This window comes from Vulpes lagopus, chromosome 2 (genome assembly GCF_018345385.1).
Source record: "Vulpes lagopus strain Blue_001 chromosome 2, ASM1834538v1, whole genome shotgun sequence".
Classification (NCBI taxonomy): domain Eukaryota; kingdom Metazoa; phylum Chordata; class Mammalia; order Carnivora; family Canidae; genus Vulpes; species Vulpes lagopus.
The window spans coordinates 147781899-147797115 of NC_054825.1; the positions used below are offsets into that span (position 1 = coordinate 147781899).

At 44.6% G+C, this 15217-nt stretch overlaps 1 protein-coding gene across 1 annotated transcript in view; it reads left to right on the forward strand.

Moving 5' to 3' along the window:
- Positions 1 to 15217, forward strand: part of SMARCA2 (SWI/SNF related, matrix associated, actin dependent regulator of chromatin, subfamily a, member 2) — a 173140-nt gene that overhangs the window by 20957 nt on the left and 136966 nt on the right. Inside the window, 2 exon segments of the mRNA XM_041745079.1 lie at positions 1761 to 2147; positions 9448 to 9703. Of these exon segments, the coding sequence (XP_041601013.1) occupies positions 1761 to 2147; positions 9448 to 9703 (643 nt within the window).

A 15217-nucleotide genomic window follows, 5' to 3' on the forward strand; every position in this document is an offset into this window, starting at 1 on the left:
TGCACAGAGCTCTTTTAGCTCAGACCCAACATGGGTTCAAACACACAGCAGATGTCTAATAAACACCTGTGTGATGACCTTTACAATAATTGTGACTCATGTATGTTTGTTAAAGGGCAAAGACCTTGAATCTGATATTTTCTATTGTGTCTTAGGACACCTGTGACTTGATTAATTAGTACTTGGTTTGAACTCAGGGCAACTTTTAGGATTGCAGGAGGCCACTTTGTTCCCTCCTGCACCTTGGCTCTCCCTGAAACAATGCTCAGTCATATATTTTTCTAGGAATTTTTTGGCCAGGATATATAGTTCATCTCCTGAAATGAATTCCTTGAAATATTCCATGTATTTTTCTTTTTTTTTTTTTTTACTATTCTTTCCCAAGGAATGGATTCTTAAATTCCCCACATAGGTCTCTTAAAACCCAAAGATTATTCTTATGTTTTTGTTATATTGTAAATGGTTCTAGAAGATTATTGAGACTTTCAAGTCTCTAGCTTATTTTTATAAAACCAAGCAAATATTAGATCTCAGAAAGAACATAGACACATCAGAGTCAGACGGACTTGGGTTTGAACCTTAAATCTGCCAAGACCCAATTGTGTGACAATTTTAAAACAATGAGTGACGACACTTAACTTCTGGTGTTGTTGCAAGGATTGAGGAAGTAAGGTGTGCTCTGCTCACATCCCTTTAATGGTCTTCACCGTGTCTGTGCTCCCAACAGCCTGATGTCCACTTGGCCAGACCTCCATCTTTCTCCAGTGGACGTCAGCCCCTCTTACTTGCACCTGGAAGAGTCCCTGGGGACTGATGATCCCCAGAGTCATAACCAGAGACCTAAGTAGTGACTGGTGATCCTAACAGTGTTAATACCCCGGCTCCCCCCGCCACTTTCCCACCTCCTGGACCTTCCTGCCTTGTTCCCTGGATAATTTGGAGGCAAGTTACTGACCTCATACCCCAGGGGTTCTGCATAACATTAGTTGGCAGGCACCCACTGGGGCACCTGCTGTCTTTTTCTTGTATCACCTTACTAGACCCCTGCCATCGGGCCCCCACCTTCCAGATAAATCCCCTGCACTCAATCCTTCAATCAGGCTCTGTTTCAAGGGAGAACTCAACTACGCACCTTGGGTAGTGCCTATTACAGTGGAGGCCCTCCATAATTGTTCAAAATAATAAACCAAATAATAATTTGCTGTCCCCATGAGAGACTGCTCATTCCCCCTTGCGATATAGCACACACCTCCAGGTTTCGTTCTGGAGCTCAGAGCTACTTGTAACATATAATCCTGTCACCTGGTGCCTTTGCTCTAGGTGTTCAACAGCCACTAACAGTTTACCTTCTAGGACACATGTGGCCATTGATCATATCGCTTGAAATGTGGCCTGACCTATTTGAGATGTGCTGTAACTGAGTATGAAAGAAAAAAAAAAGAAGGTAAAATTGGTCTTTAATAATTTTCATTTTTTGAAATGATAATATTTGGGGTATGTTGATTTCAGTGAAACACACTATTAAAATTGGCTTCGTTTCTTTCACTTCTTAATGTGACTACTAGAAAATTTTCATTATGCGTATTTGGCACGTAGGAACTCGATAATTACACCTAGTTATATAATTATTAAATGATGATATATACTTTACATTTCTAGCAGGCAGCGCCGTCGTAGAAAATCATCAAAATAGCCTGGAGTGCGGGGCTTTCAGGGTCACTGGGGGCAGTGGTGTGATCTCCTTTCCTGTTTTATTCTAGGTTACATGTCGCCACACCCGTCTCCGCTGGGAGCCCCAGAGCACGTCTCCAGCCCTATGTCGGGAGGCGGCCCGACCCCACCCCAGATGCCTCCGAGCCAGCCGGGGCCCCTCATCTCGGGCGATCCGCAGGCGATGAGCCAGCCCAACAGAGGTCCCTCGCCTTTCAGCCCTGTCCAGCTGCATCAGCTGCGAGCGCAGATTCTCGCTTACAAAATGCTGGCCCGGGGCCAGCCCCTCCCCGAAACACTGCAGCTCGCAGTCCAGGGGAAGAGGACGTTGCCCGGCATGCAGCAGCAACAGCCACAGCATCAGCAGCCCCCGCAGCCCCAGCCACAGGCCCAGCAGCCCCAGCAGCAGGCCCTTGTTAACTACAACAGACCATCTGGTAGGTTCATGTGCAACCAAATGAATAATGCGATGGTCCAACTCGGCTAAGAAGGACTGCTAAGGGCGCAGAAGCGCTGGGTTGCTCTACGCCCAGGGCTGACTTAGCCTTTGTTGTACCTCGTTGGCTTCCCTTGTCTTGCTCTGCTTAGTTGGCCGGCATCCCTGGGCTCCTGGGCCGGGGGGGCCTTCCTAGGAAGCAGCTTCCCCCTGCCCCCCTGCCCCCCTGCCCCGCGATTCTGCATTCTCTTTCAAGAGGCTCAGGGTTTGTTGGGGGCCCATCCATGCGCCCCAGGTGGAGAACCCCGCCGCCAGCGCCTTCCACTCGCCCACATGCGCCCCTAGAATCAGCTGTCCCCGAGCCACCTTAGGATTGTTGATTTATTTATTTCCACCCCTTTGTGTGGTGGAAAGCGTTTAGAGGGAGAGTTCCAAGAAGCATTCCTGCAGTAAAATAATTATCAAGTAGGGAATCAGGAACAAAGGGAAATAGAAATCGAGGTCAGGGAGGTCATGAGCGAGGAGGCCCCCCCCAAGAGCTCATGCTGCCTCTGAGCTTCCGCGGCGACTCCACCTTCCTGGCAGCTGGGAAAGGAGACGGGGTCTGGTACCGCATCCTCGCCATGCAGATGCAAGGGGCTCACTGGTTTCTCCGAGGAACGCAGAGCCTTTTCTAGCATGAGACTAGAAAGCAGATTTTCCAGGGGGGATTGTTTTGTTTTTAAATTATCAGTATTATTATCATTGTAAGAGATGCTGCATGATAGAGGCATCAGTATTTGTAATCGAGTAACAGAATCCACACAGCCCATTTCTCATGGCCCCCTGGCATCAGATCTGAAGCTTATGATATTACGTAACAGGTGGAGATGAGCTGGTCCTTTGTCTGGCCTTCTGGTGGTCTGGCTTGATCCCACCCCTGGAATTCCCAGGTGCCAGGGGGCTCTGTGATGATCTTCCATGAAGGTTGTTTTCTCTGGCAGGGTTTTTGTTAACCACTAGAGAAGCAAAGAGGTGATGGTTCTGTTGTAACAAGAGCACTGAATCCCAGGGAGTTTTGAATTCCGGGGTCTTCCTCGACATTGACAACACTCTCAGCACATACCCCCTCTCCTTGGGGCAGGCCACGACATGCCGATTATGGCCACCAATTAGTTTGGGAAATTGGTACTTTTTTTCGGTTTTGGGACTTTGGCAGTAGGGAGGAGTTCAGGTTATTATTATTATTTTTATTAGAACCTGCCTTCTGAGTTTGTAAATGTTTCTCCACTGGTCAGAGAGGCTCCAAGGGTCAGTTGCTCTACCTGCAAGATTAATGCACCTTGTTAATTCCAGATGTAGCCTTAGGAATGGGTTTTTAAAGAGCAAGAAGGGATTGTGTCAGCCCCAGGTCTTTGTGTAGTGACCATGGCGCTTTGGTAGGTGGAGGGTCGTATGGGACTGGGCATCAGGGACCGAAACAGTTATAGAGGAAAACCATGCAGAAGATGGTAGTTTGAACAGTTGATGTGCTGAGAGGGTTTTTTTTTTTTTTTTAAGGTTTTATTTATTTTTTCATGAGAGACACAAAGAGAGAGCAGACACAGAGGCAGAGGGAGAAACAGGCTCTCTGCGGGAACCTGATGCAGGACTCAATCTCAGGATCCGGGGATCACGCCCTAAGCCAAAGGCAGACACTCAACCACTGAGCCACCCAGGTGCCCCTGCTTAGAGGTTTTAAAACAGTGTAACTCCAGCTCTTGGGAAGGCAGCCAGATGAAAGAAAAAAAAATACATGCTTGTCTCTGGTTGTATAACCTACACTTATTGAGCACCTCCTGGTGGGCATGCCTCAGTGCGTCATGCTCAGCAATGAGTACATTGCATGTGGGACACATCCTAGAATATGGAGAGTCAGGACCCACATGCTAGCAGTCTGACCCCAGAGCCCATGTCCTTACCGAGAACCTTTTTATATGTTCTTGAGGCACAGTGTCAATGAAATTCGTAATCTTGATACCCTACATCATGTAGTTTCCAGTAGAGGCCGAATGGCAACAACCAGCTAGTTGGTAGTTTGAGAAGGAGAAAGCTAAACCTGTATCTCCCAAGAGCTAGTGGTGTGGGACCCTGCCACAGAGGTATGTCGACATACTGTATGTCGAAGTATGTCCCGGGGTGTCAGCACAGACCTTTGTGAGCATTGATAGTTGCTTTTTTAAAATTTTTTATTTATTTGTTTGAGAGAGAGAGAGCAAGAGAGAGCAAGGCAGGCAGAGGCAGAGGGAGAAGCAGGCTCCCTGTTGAGCAGAGCATGATGCAGGACTTGATCCCTGGACCCTGGGATCCTGACCAGAGCTGAAGGCAGACGCTTGACTAAATGAGCCACCCAGGCACCCCAAACATTGGTGCTTTTCAAAATAACCTACACTCTGTAGGAAAAGATCCCAAAGCATCCTTTAAGAAGGCAGGAAGCCGAATGATTCATTTCAGAAACTTTTCACCCAAATTCAAATAAGGAGACCAAATGAACTAGTGAAAACCCAGGGGATGAGGTTTCGGTTGTCTGCACGCTTGTACATAACAGCCACTTCACGTCCCACTAAACACAATCCCCAGTGCGTTTTCTGGACCACTTCCAGAAGACAGGGCTCCATGACGTTGCCCATCTCTGAGGCTCCCTCTTCCCTCACCAGGCCCCTGTCATCAGGAGGAAACCGTTTTGTTCCTCACCACCCATGTCTTCTGTATTTCCAGCAGTCACGCTTCCTTAGAAATGAAAATATTTGGGCAGATCGTGTTTTATACCAGAGTGGAGGCCGTGGATACAGTTGGGAGGAGCTACCTCCTGCCAACAGAGCAACCCATTCCTGCTGCTGGGAAGGAGGTTACACCTGAGAGTGTCACATCATTTGTCCCCAAACCTCAGCCTTCAGAGGGAGATGACAAACTTCACTTAATAAAGACTTTTTTTGTGGGGGGAGGCGGTTAGTGTTTAGGGCAAGTCAAAATAAGGCAAAGAATATTTTATATATTTAGAGTTAATTTTTAAAAAATTATTATTATGTATCTCCATCTCTCCTTAATAAGAAAAAAAAAGTATTGTGTATAAATACCTCTACTAAAATTTCAGCAAAAAAGTAAGTCTAAGTATGTCCACTTATCTGCAGGTAGCTCCAATGCCATTTTTCTTTTGGTCCCGCTTTGTAGTGTTTATTCATGTGTGAAGAGAATCTCTTTGGCTGGGGTGGTCTGCCTCCAACCTACCCCAGACTTGTAACTCACTCTAAGTGACACCCCAAGAGCATGGTAGGTTACCTGCAGGAGTTGCACACTGAACAAGTCATTCTTCAATCCTTGCCTCCAATGGCTCCATGCAAATCTAACCCATCCTCTTCCTTTTCATTTTGATTCATATTTTTTTCTTTTATAGAGACTAGAGCAAAATGAAAAATAGGAAGTGTAAAAGTTTGGGGTTTTGGGTTTTGGGTTTTTTTTTTTTTCTTTTTCTTTCTTTCTTTTTTTTTTTTTTTTTTTTTTGGTGTATGTGGTGGGGAAGGACCTTATGGTAGAAAGTAAAAGTAAAAGTTTTGTTGCTGCTTTTTTTTTTTTTTTTTTTTTTTTTTTAGTGCTTGTCTCTCTCCTGCTCTGCCCCCCTCCCACTCTTTTCAGGTATCTAAAATATCTAGGTATGTTCAGTTTAAATACACTTCATTGCATTTGGTTTTTTTCAAACCCGTGGAAACCACTGAAATCCTCATGTAAGGCACAGACTATTGAATAAGTATCCTAGTATGCTGTGCTGGGAAGCCAGTGTGAGCTCTGAATGCGCAGAAATGCTGTACACGCGAGACTCAGATATTTTAATAAGTTCGTTTCCCTGTTCCTTAAAATCAGGCCTTAGGGATGCATCTGAGAAAGACCCCCCTCCCCACCTTAGCTGCACTGGGAAGCTCTCAGGGCTGTCAGGGCATACATCTGGCCTGATTTCCAAGGTGAGGACTGAGGGAAAAACAGAGGTATTTGGAACCTCTGACAATTAAGCCTAAATTGTTTATGTTGCCGGGTGGTGGGGGGTGGAGATAAGCTGAGGAATGTAATTTGTCTTGCGTTTGAAGATATCAAGGAGCAATCTTATCATTCAGCAGACCACGAGTGTCTGTAGCAGAGATGACTTCTGTCGATAGAGAGCCAGTCCAGCCAGGCACCTTAAGTCTGTAAGCCACCTGAGGGACAAGCAAAAAACCTGATGAACAGGTAGTTACATTCTGGGCATGTCCGATTGCGGCAAGCTGCACTTGCTTCCCGGCCTCTGTAAATAGAAGTTTTTATGTAATCGGTTGGAAGGAGGAAAAAAATAGACCCAGGCAGTAAATGAACTTGCGGTGTTTAGTTAGGAAAGGAATGTGCTTGGAAGTGGCTCTGATAGCAGATTAGCAGGAAGCACATGGCAAGCCGACTTATCTGAGTATTTGTGCTGAGTTGTCCTGAACTGTAGATGCATTTTGAAGTTTGCTGCAGAAGGGCGTGCTCCCAAAGTTGCCAGCTAATACACTACCAAACTTCCAATAAAAAGCCTTTCTTTTGCCATGGGGTTTTTCTATAAAGCTGTCATTCAACTAGACTTCTCACGTTTGTGGCCTTGCTAGTAGCAAAAATGACAAGAGCGGAGGGGGGAGCGTGTGGTGACATGGTCTCATTGATTCCTCACTCCCACCCTATGAGGTTATGTCATTATTATCCCCATTCTACAGATGAGGAAACTGAGCCACATGGGGTTCAGGGACTTGCTCAGGCTCACACAACCATCAAGTAGTAGAGCCGAGGTGGCACCTTGTCCTGTTCTGGAAAGATACAGGATGCTTTACGTGTGCCTGTTTCGTTTGCAGCCAGTTGCAATACTTTTTAAATTGGCGATTTGAATATGTAAGTTCGTGTCTGGGTCTCTCTCTCTCTGTCTCTGCTTCTCAATTTTAAGGGTCAATCAACTGGATAAGAATGTTTTTGTATTTAATGGATTAAAGAAGTCTAGCCATGTGTATGGGTATTAGATCTAGTTTTGAGTCATAGGCTAAAAATGACGAGAAGTGGAACCAGGGGTATCAGACATGCTCTGGATACCTTCCTTTGATGAAATGTGGCTTTAAAAATAGTGACTTGAATATACCTCAAGGAATCATCAGAGGCTTCTGCATAGGTATTTACAGGCCAGAGGCTAAAGAAGAAAGCTGCTGGAACAGGAGGAATGTGTAACACCAGTGCCCTGTTCTGGCTTTTGTTGATGAATTATTTAAAGTTTGGAAGGAGGAAAACACTTGCAGAACTGAATATAGAGTAATTATTATGATATTCCCGTATCAGTAAGACCTGAATTTTCTTTTTGTTAAAGATGGTGGTGTTTTTAGATTAGAGGGCTTCGGTGTGTTAGGTTTATCATTTAGTATGCTTATACCAAGTCTTTAAATATATTTAATTCTACGAGTTTCTCAAGCTTATTAAGATTGATAGAATCACAGAGAATCAACCTGTCAGAAATCTCTGTCTCTTCTCTTTTGGCTGGATGACTCCCAAAACAACCCAAATGAAAAATCTACCCTGTTCTAAAGACCTCTGGGGAGAAAATATTCTAAAATATCCCTCGGTAACTCATCCCGACGCTGAGATTTTAATGGTCAGGAATTGGTTTCTTATATACAGATGAAAGAAACTCTAAATATAAGATATTATGAAACGCAATGCATTATGTAAAAGGCTTCTCATTCAGAAAAAAAAATCAGCAAGTACTTAGCTGAGAAGAATCTCTTTATTACAATAGTGTATCTACAATGCGTAAAATAGAAAATTTTTAAAAATGAGTTTTTCCCTCAAGAGTTTTCCATCCCCTGATGGACCCAGAGCTACAGATCACCTCAGGATTATGTAGTGGCATGTGTTTTGGAAAGTTTACAGAATTTCACAAGGAAGGTGAAAAAAAAGCACAGCACTAATACCATGCACACACACACACACACACACACACACTCGTGTACAGTTCCCTCAGCAGTTTGTCCTAATTCTTCACGTTCCTCCTGTCAAAATGTTTTCTTAAACTCTCCTTGCATTGTCATTTAAGCCCATTTCTAAACGGTGTTTGCTGGAAATTGAATAAATGTGTCTAATTTTTCATAATGTATGTCTTTGTATGGTTAATTATTAAGGCGCTCTGAAGTATATAGACTATTGTTTTATTACCGTTTAATAGTTTTACCTTTTCTTAGAAAAGATAGAGAAAATGCTCGGGAGAATGCCTATCAGAGGTTTTAACAGCTTATGGAGTTTTTTTTTTTTTTTTCCATTTACTAATTCATCTGGTAGCATCACTAATCTTTTTTTTTTTTGCATCACTAATCTTATTTATAATTTTGAAGTAAGTAAAAATGTAACTCCGAGGAGAGACAGAACACTTTTTATTTTAGGTCCATACCTAGCAATCAATTTAAACTCCTGAAGTTTAATGTGGAAAATTGCATTAAATTAACTTATTAAGTGCATTTTGATAAGCTCGATGATTGCATACCCCTTTATTCTGTTAGCATGAGAAAAACCGCTCTCTTGAATCTTCATATTTGCTAGTTTTTATTAGGTGGAATGAGCGGATTCCCCCTACCCCACCCCAGCCCCCACACTGAATGTTTTTAGAAACATTTTCGAATATGTAGTAAAAAAAAAAGAACTCCGGTTCCTGAGATACACTGATTAAGCCCTGAATGTGCCTTCTAGGTCATTAAGGGAAAATACGTGCCCCCTTTCAGTTCACATGGGAGGACTGGCCATGCTGCTGGCTGTATTTGGAAAGCCGGGGCTAGGACAGGCCCAGGGTCTCCTAAAGCCCTGCTCCGTGCAGTTTTGCAAAAATGTGATTTTAGGACCAACCAAATTGCATCTGACTGTTCTGAACTCGTGAATGCACCTGCAGTTCTTTAAACAACCAACCAACCAACCAACCAAACACACACACACACCCCCCACCCCCCCCCCACTGGAGCTACATTAAATGCTAGCCATCCATTCCTTTAATCGAGATACTACTATTTGGGTCTCTTTTGGACCATCTCACCGGTGTTGATCAGTGAGTGCCAATGCCCTGTGGGGAGGGAAGCCAGGTTCTGCTTTACTCTCTCCTCCTCCCCCCCCACCCCCAGGCCTTCCGCCTGCCTCCCTCTGTCCTCCCCTCCTCCTCCCTTCTCGGGAGGGGTTTCGTCGTCCCGTGGCGGGGCCCGGGGTGGCCGCAGGGCAGCAGGGCACCGGCCGGCCCAGCTGCCCATGTCGCTCTTGTCCCGCAGGCCCGGGGCCGGAGCTGAGCGGCCCGAGCACCCCGCAGAAGCTGCCGGTGCCCGCGCCCAGCGGCCGGCCCTCGCCCGCGCCCCCTGCTGCCGCGCAGCCGCCCGCGGCTGCCGTGCCCGGGCCGTCCGTGCCGCAGCCAGCCCCGGGTCAGCCCTCGCCCATCCTGCAGCTGCAGCAGAAGCAGAGCCGCATCAGCCCCATCCAGAAGCCGCAAGGCCTGGACCCGGTGGAGATCCTGCAGGAGCGTGAGTACAGGTAACGCACCTCGGGCCCCCCGAGGGGTGGGAGCAGCCACCGAGCCCAGGGGAGGGGGCCCGGGGTCCCCAGTGGGGTGGTCACCCTTCCCTGCAGGACAGGGCACAGGCCGAAACTCCTGCTTCATGCTACCAGACGGATGGACCCTAGCACCTGAGCTTGTTTGCCCTTGGGGTGGCGGGAGGGGGGCTCTGATGGCCCTGCGTTGGCAGGACCGTGATCCTCATTCACTGAGTCAGGGAACTGTCATCACCCGTTATGACATGCCAGGCAGTGTGCTAGGCTCCAGGGAGACCACGGTCAGAGGCCAAGCCCACATGCTCGTGGTTTCAAAAACTTGGCCCTCTCACACTTAGCCTCCACAGTGTGTTGTTGTGGTTTGTCGTTTTATCCTCCAACAATGACTGTGAGCTGGCCAGATGTTGCGGCCACACCTTCAGGTTAGCGGCGCATCTCCTGGTACTAAAGCATCCTTAGTGGCTCAGGATAATTTATTTTTTGTTTTTAATTCATGAATGTGTGAGTCAACCGCTTGGTCCTAACCTGAGGGTTAAGCACAATGTAAGTGTCTTCTTACGGGGTCCGTGTTTAAACTCTACTCCGGAAACTTAATTTTCACCTGATTTGGCACATTCATCTACTCTGGTGGTTGGCAAACCTTTTTCTGTAAAAGGCCAGGTGGTAAGCATTTTACCCTTTGCAGGACTATCGCAAAGGTCCCTCAGCTCTGCCCTTATAATGTCAAGAGCATCCACAGACAACAGTGGACCGGCCGTGTCCCAATAAAACTTTATTTACAAAAAGAAGCTGCGGACTGGCGAGAGTTAGCAGACCCTTCATGTAAATGATTAATGTTAACCAAAAATAGACTATAAGTATGGACTAAGGTCGTGGTTTCTGGAGCCGGCCCACTAATGCGTTCTGTCACTTACCAGCTATGTTACCTGGGTCAAGTTACATCTCCCTGGTTTTTAGTTTGCTTGTTTTGTTTTTTAAGATTTTACTTATTTATTTACTTTAGAGCAAGCGTGTGTTTGTGGGGAGGGGCAGAGGGAGAGAGAATCCCCAGCAGACTGAGTGTGGAGCCTGATGCAGGGCTCTCACCACCCTGAGATCATGACCTGAGCTGAAATCGAGAGTTGGACCCTTGACCAACTGAGCCACCCAGGTGCCCCAAGATACATTTCTTTTCTGTGATTCAGTCTCCTCATATGTTAAAAGAGAGGGTGTGATAGTAGGAGGAGGAAGATAAAATAACACGAAGACTTTCAGTACATATCAGCTAGTATTATTTCCCAATTATTATTTTATTCAAAAGAATATTAAAGCTTAGAAATTATAGGGAATGTTAGTCAATAACATCTAGGCTCCCTTTATTTATTTCTTTTTTTAAGATTTTATTTATCAATTCATGAGAGACATGGAGAGAGAGGCAGAGACATAGGTGGAGGGAGAAGCAGGTTCCCTGCAGGGAGCCCGATGCGGGACTCGATCCCAGGACCCTGGGATCATGACCTGAGCCGAAGCCAGATGCTCAACCACTGAGCCACTCGGCCATGCGTAGGCTCACTTTAAAGATGTTACCTTAGTCTTTAATGAAAAACGCATGACTTATTTGTTATTAGCCTAAAATACTAAGCTGCTAGCTTTGAGAGTGACTCTACAAGAAATCACAGCAACCTGCCATTAAAGGTGTGTAGCTTTTTGGATGAAGAGTAGAGCTTTACTCTCATTACTATTACTGATCCTCAATGAAGAGCTTTTATATATCAGCTTCCTGAATTTTATGTACCCCTAGAGAGCTAGATAACGCATCAGTCAGTTGGTATTGCAGTATTGATAGGCAGATCACTGTGTGATACGAAGTCACGTATTCCTACTACATTCTCATTTGGGGCAGAAGAACTTTATTTATATCCAGTACTTTTTTTATGTTGCTACTGAATTTAAAGAAAAAAAAGTCAAAAGTATTTTTTTAAAGATTTATTTATTTGAGAGAGAGAGAGAGAGAGAGAGAGAGAGAAGGAGGGGCTGAGGGAGATGAGAAACAGAGCCGCGTGTGATGCGGGGCCTGATTCATGACCCTGAGACCACGACCTGAGCCAATATCAAGAATCAGCTGCTAAACTGCTGAGCCATCCAGGTGCCCCCAAAAGTACCTTTTAAAAAAGAGAGTAAACACGATAGAAGGGTATCGTTAAGTTACTCTAAAACTCTGACTTCCTAAGAGCTAACATTTTCCCCCTTCCTTGAATGTGCAAAACTGTCAGTACCATTGTTACATCACGCAAACTACATTCAGAATGTAGACACTCTCTATACCTAGAGACTCATCTGGACTTTTTTTTCCTTACTCAGCCTGTGTGTGTGTGTGTGTGTGTGTGTGTGTGTGTGTGTGTGTATTTTAATGACTCCTACATTTCCTTTATCATTTTCACCAGAATTTTATTTGCAGCCCTTTCATGGCAGGAGCCCATTTTAGCACCATCTCTAGAAGTGTTCGTAATGGGTGGCCTCCGAGAGTATACAGCCCTGAGTAGTACTGTTTAGCCTGTTTTAGGGTGTGAAACACTTTGGTCCTCCAATCCCATATCAATAAGAAAATCGTGCATGTGCCAGTATCTTTTAAAATTACAAGCCCTACACCATGTGGTGTAATGGCTACTTTTCATATTATTATCATTGTTTGATGCATGTCTCCTCTTTCTGAAAGCCACATGACTTCCGAAACCATCACTCCAGCAACTCTAGGTCGGAAGAGCTGCTGGGGCATTTGGGCTGAACTTGCCTGTGGCCATCTGGAGAAGGAGCGTGGGTTTCCACTGGCAGCATTGCAGGGCATCTTTTATCTTCCTTAGTTAGAGAGTGATGGCTGGCTACTCTATATGGAAATAAATTGTTGAGCTGCACAGATTGGTTACATTTATCCTTTAGAAAGGGATAGATGGAGGGGCGCCTGTGTGTGTGGCTCAAGGGTTGAGCATCTGCCTTTGGCTCAGGTCATGGTCCAGGGTCCTGGGATTGAGTCCCACATCAGGCTTCCCAGGGGGAGCCTGCTTCTCCCTCTGTGTCTCTGCCTCTTTCTGTGTGTCTCTCATGAATAAATAAATAAAATATATATTTAAAAAAGGGTTGGATCGAGTGCCTTAGGCTCTTGACAGCAGAGGAACCCCATCCTTTTGGCCTTTGAGAGAATGGCTTACTAGTCTTTTAGCATGGATAACTCGAAGGATCCAGTGTATCTTCTGACTGAGTATTTGAACAAGGTCTTAAAAAAAAAAACCTCTTATAATTTTACAAACTTGGAGAAAAAAATCATCTGTCAGAAACTCTTTTAACAGATGTTCATGTCTTTGACCATTGTAATATCACTTACCTCATCTATGAAAATTGAAAGGAAGTTGTCAGGATCTCAGATTTCTTTTTAACTTTTAAGCTACTTTGGCTGTTTCTCTTGTTCATCATAAAATCAGAATTTTGACAAATTGACCTTCTTTATCTGGCGAGATCATAAATAAGTTTCTGCCAGTGAACACTTTGCCTCAGATCTGTACGAGCCCTGCAGTTAAAACATTTTGTTCCCATTTAAATTGGATCCTTTCTTTCTGACCAGCTTTCTCCTAATGACGGAGCTTACTGCATTTTTCTGTAGTAGGTGTTGGAGAGATATTTCCAGTGCTTTTTTTTTTTTTTTTTTTGGTCTTTCTGGCACACTTTCCTTGCCCTGTCAGTATACTTAACTTTGATTCTTCCATTCCGAGTTAGATATCAGGGCAGAAGGGCTGCAGGTTGTCACATTAGCGTATAAACAAATTGCAGAAATGTTTGCATGGAAGATGCACTTGGATTACATACATTCCAAGGAATGTATTTGATATGAGCACCTTTGCATCTTGCCAGCCCCCTTGGGTATCAGTTCTGGACTCAGTATGAACACAACAGTTCACCTTGATTCAGAAGCAAGCATAATCTGTTTTTTTTAAATAAAGATTTTATTTATTTATTCATGAGAGACACATAGAGAGAGTCAGAGACATAGGCAGAGGGAGAAGCAGGCTCCCTGCAGGGAGCCTGATGTGGGACTCGATCCAGGGTCCTGGGATCACATCGTGAGCCAAAGGCGGATGCTCAATCGCTGAGCCACCCAGGTGCCCAAGCATAGTCTCCTTAGCTTATTTTTTGTCCTGACATACTCCCAATTGCAACCCTGACATTCCTTCTTGAAAATTACCAAGGTCCGTTTTATCAGCAGAAGTTACAAAAAGTCAGTCTCTCTCTCTCTCTCTTTTTTTAAGTGTCACTCAGCTTCTTGAAGGAACAAAATGTACCAGTGTCATTTTCTGTTCAAATAACTCTCCTACAGGAATCATAAACTTCTCCTCTGGACCTGAACAAATATTCTGTTACCTTTAATGGAACTCTTTTTCTTGCCGGAACAGTAACCCCTCTTGATTTACTGTTCAATCTGTATGAAAAACCTGAGTGACCTAATTCTGCTTCAATTTTCTGTGCTCGTGAGGACACTAAATGAGTCTCCTGCAGTTATGCAGTATTACATGTGTTGTTGTTTCAGGAAGTTTAGAATCCTGAATCTCCTTATCAGGCTACCTGCTGAATCCCATTGATGGGGAGATGAAATTGTCTGGAGAGGAGCACTATTTAAAATGAAGATTTCTATTAACAACAACAGCCACCACAAGGAGATAAAATTTTCTGCGTTAAAGGAGCCCCTCCCGGACCCTCGCTGCCCACCCACCATGGGCTGCATTGAATGCATATAATTTTACTCTGGAATCTACTTTTCCCATTCTATAGTTTAAATGCTTGCACTTTGCACTTCTTGCCTCCCTTCCGTGAAAGAAAGATTCTTTTGTGCTGGGGAATCTGAGATTCACTGGCAAATTACTAGGCCCTTTGGAGAAGCAGATATTTTGGGGAGAGGTCCCCCCCGCTAGCTCCCCACCTACTCTGAGGCTCCATCTGCCCCCCTGTTCCTGCCTCCCTGACTCTGTCTGCACCATCCTAAGATTATTTGGTTAGTCCTATTTCCACAGACCTTTAGAAGATTAAGGAAAAGCAGCTATACCTCTATACCTCTAATTTTGCACCTGACCCACTTTATCAAAGAGAGTAAACCAGAATGCCAAGGGATGGTTGGGGTTCTGGGATATTCAAATGAGAAAGGTCTGCTGCAAATCTAGAACCAAGGAAGCAGCATAACCAAATCACCAGCCCTTACTTTCCCCACTGTGATACCTAATTTTCCTGTAGTACGGCCTTCTTTCTACATGGGTAAAGCTGTTCAGTTTAAGGCTTTTTTTTGTTCCACTTAAATAACATATTTGAAAAAAAAAAAACTACAATAGGTTTTTAACATGCATCATCTTTGGCTTAGTTTTGGAAGTTTTTGGTTATGTCAATATTTTAAAAATTGAATTAGACAAAAAAAAATGAATTAAACAAATGAAATGCACCTTTTGTTCCTACAGTTAAAAAAAAATCCAAAATAAGAAT